The sequence below is a fragment of the Salvelinus namaycush genome, chromosome 1, assembly GCF_016432855.1.
Source record: "Salvelinus namaycush isolate Seneca chromosome 1, SaNama_1.0, whole genome shotgun sequence".
In the NCBI taxonomy this organism is placed as follows: domain Eukaryota; kingdom Metazoa; phylum Chordata; class Actinopteri; order Salmoniformes; family Salmonidae; genus Salvelinus; species Salvelinus namaycush.
Genome location: NC_052307.1, coordinates 51,477,969 through 51,488,126, shown reverse-complemented (window position 1 = coordinate 51,488,126; position 10,158 = coordinate 51,477,969). Strand labels below are relative to the sequence as shown.

Genomic DNA, 10,158 nt, shown 5'->3' with positions numbered 1-10,158 from the left:
GTCAAGAAACTGAAGATCTCTGTCACGCCCTGACCTTAGAGAGTCGTTTTATTTCTCCATTTGGTTAGGTCAGGGTGTGATGTGGGGTGGGCATTCTATGTTTTGTGTTTCTATGTTTTGGCCGGGTATGGTTCTCAATCAGGGACAGCTGTCTATCGTTGTCTCTGATTGGGAATCATACTTAGGCAGCCTGTTTTGCCACCTTAGGTTGTGGGATGTTGTTTTTTGTTAGCTCTATGAAGCCTACAGAACGTGACGTTTGTTATTCTTTTGTTGTTTTGTTTGGTGTTCTGATTAAATAAAGAATCATGAACACGTACCACGCTGCACCTTGGTCCACTTCTTCCGACTAGCGTTACAATCTCATACAACGCTGTGTACTACTTCCTTCACAGAACAACGCAAACTGGCTCTAACCAGAATAGAACGAGGAGTGGGAGGCCCCGGTGCACAAATCAAATCAAATCAAATTTTATTTGTCACATACACATGGTTAGCAGATGTTAATGCGAGTGTAGCGAAATGCTTGTGCTTCTAGTTCCGACAATGCAGTAATAACCAACAAGTAATCTAACCTAACAATTCCACAACTACTACCTTATACACACAAGTGTAAAGGGATAAAGAATATGTACATACAGATATATGAATGAGTGATGGTACAGAACGGCATAGGCAAGATGCAGTAGATGGTATAGAGTACAGTATATACATATGAGATGAGTAATGTAGGGTATGTAAACATAAAGTGGCATAGTTTAAAGTGGCTAGTGATACATGTATTACATAGAGATGGCAAGATGCAGTAGATGATATAGAGTACAGTATATACATATACATATGAGATGAGTAATGTAGGGTATGTAAACATTATATTAAGTGGCATTGTTTAAAGTGGCTAGTGGTACATTTTTACATAATTTCCATCAATTCCCATTATTAAAGTGGCTGGAGTTGAGTCAGTATGTTGGCAGCGGCCGCTAAATGTTAGTGGTGGCTGTTTAACAGTCTGATGGCCTTGAGATAGAAGCTGTTTTTCAGTCTCTCGGTCCCTGCTTTGATGCACCTGTACTGACCTCGCCTTCTGGATGATAGCGGGGTGAACAGGCAGTGGCTTGGGTGGTTGTTGTCCTTGATGATCTTTATGGCCTTCCTGTGACATCGGGTGGTGTAGGTGTCCTGGAGGGCAGGTAGTTTGCCCCCGGTGATGCGTTGTGCAGACCTCACTACCCTCTGGAGAGCCTTACGGTTGTGGGCGGAGCAGTTGCCGTACCAGGCGGTGATACAGCCCGACAGGATGCTCTCGGTTGTGCATCTGTAGAAGTTTGTGAGTGCTTTTGGTGACAAGCCAAATTTCTTCAGCCTCCTGAGGTTGAAGAGGCGCTGCTGCGCCTTCTTCACAACGCTGTCTGTGTGGGTGGACCAATTCAGTTTGTCAGGGATGTGTACACCGAGGAACTTAAAACTTTCCACCTTCTCCACTACTGACCCGTCGATGTGGATAGGGGGGTGCTCCCTCTGCTGTTTCCTGAAGTCCACAATCATCTCCTTTGTTTTGTTGACGTTGAGTGTGAGGTTATTTTCCTGACACCACACTCCGAGGGCCCTCACCTCCTCCCTGTAGGCCGTCTCGTCGTTGTTGGTAATCAAGCCTACCACTGTAGTGTCATCCGCAAACTTGATGATTGAGTTGGAGGCGTGCATGGCCACGCAGTCGTGGGTGAACAGGGAGTACAGGAGAGGGCTCAGAACGCACCCTTGTGGGGCCCCAGTGTTGAGGATCAGCGGGGTGGAGATGTTGTTACCTACCCTCACCACCTGGGGGCGGCCCGTCAGGAAGTCCAGGACCCAGTTGCACAGGGCGGGGTCGAGACCCAGGGTCTCGAGCTTGATGACGAGTTTGGAGGGTACTATGGTGTTAAATGCTGAGCTGTAGTCGATGAACAGCATTCTCACATAGGTATTCCTCTTGTACAGATGGGTTAGGGCAGTGTGCAGTGTGGTTGCGATTGCGTCGTCTGTGGACCTATTGGGTCGGTAAGCAAATTGGAGTGGGTCTAGGGTGTCCGGTAGGGTGGAGGTGATATGGTCCTTGACTAGTCTCTCAAAGCACTTCATGATGACGGAAGTGAGTGCTACGGGGCGGTAGTCGTTTAGCTCAGTTACCTTAGCTTTCTTGGGAACAGGAACAATGGTTGCCCTCTTGAAGCATGTGGGAACAGCAGACTGGGATAAGGATTGATTGAACATGTCCGTAAACACACCAGCCAGCTGGTCTGCGCATGCTCTGAGGACGCGGCTGGGAATGCCGTCTGGGCCTGCAGCCTTGCGAGGGTTAACACGTTTAAATGTTTTACTCACCTCGGCTGCAGTGAAGGAGAGCCCGCAGGTTTTGGTAGCGGGCCGTGTCAGTGGCACTGTATTGTCCTCAAAGCGAGCAAAAAAGTTATTAAGCCTGTCTGGGAGCAAGACATCCTGGTCCGCGACGGGGCTGGTTTTCTTTTTGTAATCCGTGATTGACTGTAGACCCTGCCACATACCTCTTGTGTCTGAGCTGTTGAATTGCGACTCTATTTTGTCTCTGTACTGGGACTTAGCTAGTTTGATTGCCTTGCGGAGAGAATAGCTACACTGTTTGTATTCGGTCATGTTTCCGGTCACCTTGCTCTGGTTAAAAGCAGTGGTTCGCACTTTCAGTTTCACGCGAATGCTGCCGCCAATCCACGGTTTCTGGTTTGGGAATGTTTTAATCGTTGCTGTGGGTACGACATCATCAATGCACTTTCTAATGAACTCGCTCACCGAATCAGCATATTCGTCAATGTTGTTGTTGGACGCAATGCGGAACATATTCCAATCCGCGTGATCGAAGCAGTCTTGAAGCGTGGAATCAGATTGGTCGGACCAGCGTTGAACAGACCTGAGCGAGGGAGCTTGTTGTTTTAGTTTCTGTTTGTAGGCTGGAAGCAACAAAATGGAGTCGTGGTCAGCTTTTCCGAAAGGAGGGCGGGGGAGGGCCTTATATGCGTCGCGGAAGTTAGTATAACAATGATCCAAGGTTTTACCAGCCCTGGTAGCACAATCGATATGCTGATAGAATTTAGGGAGTTTTGTTTTCAGATTGGCCTTGTTAAAATCCCCAGCTACGATGAATGCAGCCTCAGGGTGTGTGGTTTCCAGTTTACAAAGAGTCAGATAAAGTTTGTTCAGGGCCATCGTTGTGTCTGCTTGGGGGGGAATATATACGGCTGTGATTATAATCGAAGAAAATTCCCTTGGTAGATAATGCGGTCGACATTTGATTGTGAGGAGTTCTAGATCAGGTGAACAGAATGACTTGAGTTCCTGTATGTTGTTATGATCACACCACGTCTCGTTAATCATAAGGCATACCCCCCCGCCCCTCTTCTTACCAGAAAGATGTATGTTTCTGTCGGCGCGATGCGCCGACAGAAACTGAGAAAGAGAAAGAGAAAGAGGAGAAGTACATTAGAGGTACATTAGAAGTACATTAGAAGTACATTAGAGTCTCTAGTTTGAGAAACAGACACCTCACAAGTCCTCAACTGGCAGCTTCATTAAATAGTACTCTCAAAAAACCTGTCTCAACGTCAACAGTGAAGAGGCGACTCCGGGATGCTGGCCTTCTAGGCAGAGTTCCTCTGTCCAGTGTCTGTGTTCTTTTGCCCATCTTAATCTTTTCTTTTTATTGGCCAGTCTGCCAGTTGAGGACTTGTGAAGCATTAGTTTCTCAAACTACACACTCTAATGTACTTGTCCACTTGCGCAGTTGTGCACCGGGGGGCCTCCCACTCCTCTTTCTATTCTGGTTAGAGCCAGTTTGCACTGTTCTGTGAAGGAAGTAGTACAGAGCGTTGTACGAGATTTTCAGTTTTTTTTTTAAAATTCACATGGAATAGCCTTCATTTCTCAGAACAACATTTAAAAACGACTTTGTTTCTGGCCATTTTGAGCCTGCAATCGAACCAACAAATGATGATGCTCCAGATTCTCAACTAGTCTAAATAAGGCTAGTTTTATTGCTTCTTTAATCAGAACAACAGTTTGCAGTTGTGTTAACATAATTGCAAAAGGGTTTTCTAATGATCAATTAGCCTTTTAAAATGGTAAACTTGGATTAGCTAACACAACGTGCCTTTGGAACACAGAAGTGATGGTTGTTGATAATGGGCCTCTGTATGCCTATGTAGATATTACGTAAGAAATCTGCCGTTTCCAGCTACAGTAGTCATTTACAACATTAACAATGTCTACACTGTATTTCTGATCAATTTGATGTTATTTTAATGGACAAAAAATGTGCTTTTCTTTCAAAAACAAGGACATTTCTAAGTGACCCTATACTTTTGAACGGTAGTGTATACTATATACTGTATATATTTTTTTAAACAGTATTTTCCTTCTTTATTATTTTACCCAGTCCCCTCCCCTAATTGGAGTTAAGTAATGGACAACAATAGTTAGGCTTCTACTTCCAGATTATACATACTATAAACATTTTACAGACACAATCTAGTTTACATTAGTTATCTTGTTTATTTGTTATTTTTTGGTCCACCCTTCAGCTCCCCTCAACCCCTCCCATCTATCTCTGAACACTGTCCAGTTTCGATTTCTATTTGCCATATATTTTTCAACTGTGCTGTGATGTCTCACAAAAGTTCTGAACCTTTCTATTCTTATAGTTTATACAGATTGCAAATTAAAGATACACATTCTTTTCCTGAGAGCATTATTAAATTATTGATCGATTGACTTTGACTTTTCAAATCACCCAGCAGTGCTATCTGCAGAGTTAGTTCCAGGTAAAATGTAGCGTTTCTTCAGCCATTCCTGAACCTGAGACCAGAAACAAGCTACATAATGTATGTGCAGTACCAAAACAAGTAATCTAATGATTATGTCCCTTAGCAGCAAAATCTCCAACTAGTAAATGGGGTCACCAGTTACTAGTTGGACAGAAATTATCCAACCATTATGTCGAAATAATATACAACTATAAACTTAAAATGCAACAATTTAAAATATTTTACTGAGTTACACTTCATTTAAAGAAATCAGTCAATAAAAAAAATAATATTAGGCCCTAATCTATGGATATCACATGACTGGGAATACCAGATATGCAGCTGTTGGTGACAGATACCTTAAATAAAGGTAAGGGCGTGGAACAGAAAACCAGTCAGTATCTGATGTGACCACCATTTGCTTCATGCAGCACGACACATCTCCTTCGCATTGAGTTGAACAGGCTGTTGATTTTGTCCTGTGGAATGTTTTCCCACTCCTCTCCATTGGCTGTGCGAAGTTGCTGGATATTGGCGGGAACTGGACCTCGCTGTCGTACATGTTGATCCAGAGCATCCCAAACATGCTCAATGGGTGTCATGTCTGGTGAGTATGCAGGTCATGGAAGAACTGGGACATTTTCAGCTTCCAGGAATTGTGTACAGATCCTTGCGACATGGGATTGTGCATTATCACGGTAAAACATGAGGAGATGGTGGTGGATGAATGGCATGACAATGAACCTCAGGATCTCATCACGTTATCTCTGTGCATTCAAATTGTCATCGATAAAATGCAATTCTGTTCATAGTCTGTAGCTTATGCCTGCCCATACCATAACCCCACCACCACCATAATGCACTCTGTTCACAATGTTGACATCAGCAAACCGCTTGTCCACACAACGCCATACATGTGGTCTGTGGTTGGACATACTGCCAATTTCTCGAAAACGACATTGGAGGCGGCTTATTTAGTTCTCTGGCAACAGCTCTGGTGGACATTCCTGCATTCAGCATGCCATTGCACTGTCCCTCAAATTGAGACATCTGTGGCATTGTGTTATGTGACAAAACTGCACATTTTAGAGTGGCTTTTTATTGTCTCCAGCACAAGGTGCACCTGTGTAATGATCATGCTGTTTAATCAGCTTCTTCATATGCCACAACTGTCAGGTGGATGGATTAACCCAGTTAGCAATGAGCAATCTGGATGCCGGCGTCCATCCAGAGCTTATTTGCCCATCGCTTCATTCACATGGCGCCCGCGATATTCCTCTTGTGCATATCATACAAAACATAACATTTGAAATGGGTGATGGACATCCACAAATGAATACATATCATCCTAAATGGAGTGACTGATTTACATACAGAATAATATGAAATGCTCTGAGACCAGGTTGCCTTATCAGTCATTGATCAATTCTTATGTAGCACCACCACTGCAATGTGTGCAATGATAATCACTTGTTTTTTATGTCTGATTTTATATTTTGAAAACTATTCTCACTTGCTTGTGTTGCACTCAGGTGGTATGCTGAACATCATGCCATATCATGCCATGGCCTAAAATACAAGGTATACTCCAATCACTGATCGATGATGCTAATAAACACTCCGGGTGAACGGTTATAGGTTTATTGACACAAATGTTATATTTTATTTATAGCCCTGAAGAACTTGCTAGAGGGCTCAGTTCTCCACATGAGTACACTACACCGTGGTTGGTGTAAAGCATCCGCACAGCCAGCAGAGGGCGCCAAAGCACATAATATACTTCACATCAGCCACCACTGTTGTGTACATGAGGTGAGTCGGTTCGTAGAAACAAAATAGGACTGTAAATGCAGGAGGACTGTACCTTTAAGTCATCATCATACGACATACATATTTCGGTCACGCATGCCACGCTGCTGCGCCTGCTCAGTTTACCACAGACTGTTCAGTGACAAATGTACCACTATCCCGTTAGATGTAGAAAGCCCGTGTGCTCCAGTATATACCCACTCTCGACTTCACCGCTATTGTTGTGATTCCGCGATTTGGGTGACAGTGGATCAAAAATTCCAGGAGTAACCGAATAATGAGAAGAGGGAATTACAATATTTCTACTGCACGGATAGCGCAGAGAGATATCCACAATAAAAGGTAAATAATAGTCGATATATTTCCTTTATTGTTTCGCCATTCGTGTATAATTCCCCTGATGACATAATGCTACAATACACGTTATGAAAACGCGGATGAATGCCACAACACTCGCTTGTGCGGCCTTTTGTGCGTTGCCTGTATTGCTTTACCTATAGGCTACAGTTTTGCTGAGGACACCCTATTAATATAATCCCCTTGATATCAATGTAGCCTTTCTCTGTAGCATGGCGAATATGGTTATAAACAGAACCACTTCAGTAACTTGATTTCCTGCTTAGGATAGGATTCAATAGATGGATTTGCATAGGTTGCCCAGCGTAAAATACACAGGATCACTTTTTCCCTTCCTTTAAAAAAAGAAGTATTTATCGTTTTACAATATTACATATGCACTATCTGTCGTTGTGGTAATGCACAGTTCGTTATGGAATGAATTAATGTGTGTGTGTTTTTTCATGCATGTTTGTGTGTTCCTGTGCATGTGTTCCTAACTCATTCCATTTGCGTCTGTGTATGTATGTGTGGGACAGCTTCCTCTGGGTCAATCAGTTGGCGCACGACCAGCTACGTAAACCCTCTCTGGTCTCTCTTCTGGCCTCTGCCAGAATGTCTCCCGAATTGAGACCTCTGTTCCTTTGGTTAGGACGGATGTCTTGTCACTTGTCTTTTTGCCCATTAAGAAAAACAAACAAATGTTAGGCTACAAGGTGGAGGCCAGGAGGGTCAAATGTCTTTCTCCTTGTAGTCACAGATATCAGTACCTGCTGGCCATGTAGTTCCAGGTGTACTGTACTGTGTAGACTTCAGTTGACGCCTCAGTCATCTCCTCTGCATGTTTTATTTGTGCCGATGAGTGACCACTGTCTGTCTGGCAGACATGTGCTACGTTCTCTACCGTACTGTATTATTCAGTAGGTCTAGCCTAGATTCACATTCGAGACATTCAGTCCTGTCTGGTAAGTTAAAGCATCCATGCAGTCGTTGTAATTGTATTTTCAAATCATCACTTTATGTCTAATAACACTGTGTGTTTTATATTCATGAAAAGAACTCCAAAATATATTTTTTATACTTTATTTCCCTGAGCTTTCTTTTGGTCTTGAAATGGTCAGTCTGATCCTGTGAGCATTAGGAAACAAATGTGAAGATATTTACATACACAGCCCTGATTGGTTGATAGGATGGTCTAGAGCTCACTCCTTACCCAGATGAACAGTCATTGGTCAATTATAATCAGATCACATTGTGATGTCATGATGTGGTCCCAAAGTTCCATCCCACCTGAACAGACAGAAATTCCAGGCATTTTTTAAAAACACCTCAACCTCACGGAAATATATAAAAGGAAAATCACGTTTTTAACTGCACTGCCCCTTTAAGGTGGCTACTCCAGGTTGTGTGTGTGTGTGTGTGTGTGTGTGGGGGTGCAGGGTTTTGTTCCAGACCAGCATTTAAAAAAAAAACTGATTGAAACACTTGTGATCCTCAGGTTAGACCACGGTTAGCTCAATCGGATGTTTTAGGGCCAATGTTTTAGGGCCTCCCCATAATGTCTAGGACTCTGTTCTAGCTGCATGTGCCTGCCTGACTGTTCTAGCTGCATGTGCCTGCCTGACTGTTCTAGCTGCATGTATTCAAAATGAATACCTTAAACAGTACAGTTATCATTTATTAGACTTGTGCCATCATGCCCATGTTTCATGTAGTTGTAAACAATATTGTGGAAACATCTCCACTCAGTGGTTGAAAGCCAGTCACATAACTTCAGTTAAGAGATACCAGAGTGATGGAATTACATTCCCTTTGTTCCGAAGCTGCCTTGCAATCAAGTTGGAAAATAACAACCGTTGGTTGTGTAATCCTGGCCCCAAAGATAGTGATAAGATCCAGATGTTGGATGTGTCCTGCTGTGGTCCAGATTATGACTGATCTGGAACCAGGACACTGGTAATGATGCAGCCCATGGAAAGTGTGGATTAACTGGGATTAGGCTCATCCCGCTGTTTTGTTTTGGAGAGTACACTATAAACATTCTTGTACTGTAGGGATCCCACTGATAAGGTCTGTTCATAGGATGGATTGAGTGAAAACCTGTTCTTGTGGGGTGTAGCGCCACAGAGGCATGGTCATACATCTGCTACACTCTTGTCATGTGTGAAAAGGTCAACTCAGTGAGGTCAGAAAGCTTTGTAACAGGTTGGAGGGCCGTGAAATCGATATTCACCTCTCAGTCAAAAGCAGACTGCTGTCGGCTATGGCTATCCATCTTCTCAAACAGGCCCACACAACGTACATTTGAGGACCCTCGAAATGATTGCCTTCATACTTTTTGGATGATTGGCGTTACATAATGACATTGTGCAGAGACGTGCGTGAGGTAGACTCCCGTGTAGGAGGGTGCAGAGAGAGAGGGGACGGGAGGAGGAAAGTGGGGGTTAGTGGGTACTGTCAGCCAAACACTGGCAGGACTCTTGCTTCCCAGGGGGCTTATATTACTGATCCACTGAAGAGACAGACACACCTGACATCCTCTTCGCACACTGCCGACACAATGCATCCACACAGCACTCTGCTTCTCAACCCCCCTGTGTTCTGTTTAGCTTTCACACATTTCAAAATCTGCAGTTTTTACTATGGTTTTATTGTCTCACTCAATGGACACACACACAGCGGCCCACCGTGTTTTCAACTCTGCCACCACTAAAGGCGTGCGAAGTGCATTCGGCCATAGTGTGACACTGTGTCAACACTTAGCCGAGGAGTGGACACGTGCTGGTCAGATCTCCGTAGCGGAGACGGTTACAGGCTTATGATCAACAATAGGGAATTAACCGCCTGAATGGACAAAAACGATATCGCCTCCTCTTTATACAGACATCACCGCTGCTTTTTTTAAATTAATCACCGATGTGTATCCAGTAGTCAGTTAGACGGACATAAAATGAAGAGCATTGTCTGTTATATTTTTGCCAACACATTTGGCCACAACCATGCAAACCCAATGCATCTCTGATTTGACATTGTTTGTTCCTTATTTTCCTTTTCAGATATTGACATGAAGAAAGACATTGAGACGTTGATAGCGGAGGAACGCGCCGACATCATCTCGAAATATGATACGGTGGGTGACGTTCATCAAATGCTGCATTCAGAGGGTTTCAGAATGCTGTAAACTGTTTTTTTTTTTTAAGTTCTA

General features: G+C 43.6%; 1 protein-coding gene across 1 annotated transcript in view; it reads left to right on the top strand.

Annotated features, from left to right (window-relative positions):
- The first annotated feature begins 6,755 nt into the window (after positions 1 to 6,755).
- The window catches only part of si:ch211-288d18.1 (USP6 N-terminal-like protein), a 34,549-nt gene continuing 31,146 nt past the window's right edge, over positions 6,756 to 10,158 (top strand). Inside the window, exons 1-2 of the mRNA XM_038990178.1 lie at positions 6,756 to 6,959; positions 10,010 to 10,083. Of these exons, the coding sequence (XP_038846106.1) occupies positions 10,018 to 10,083 (66 nt within the window). The 5' untranslated portion in view covers positions 6,756 to 6,959; positions 10,010 to 10,017. The remainder of the gene's footprint in view (positions 6,960 to 10,009; positions 10,084 to 10,158) is intronic.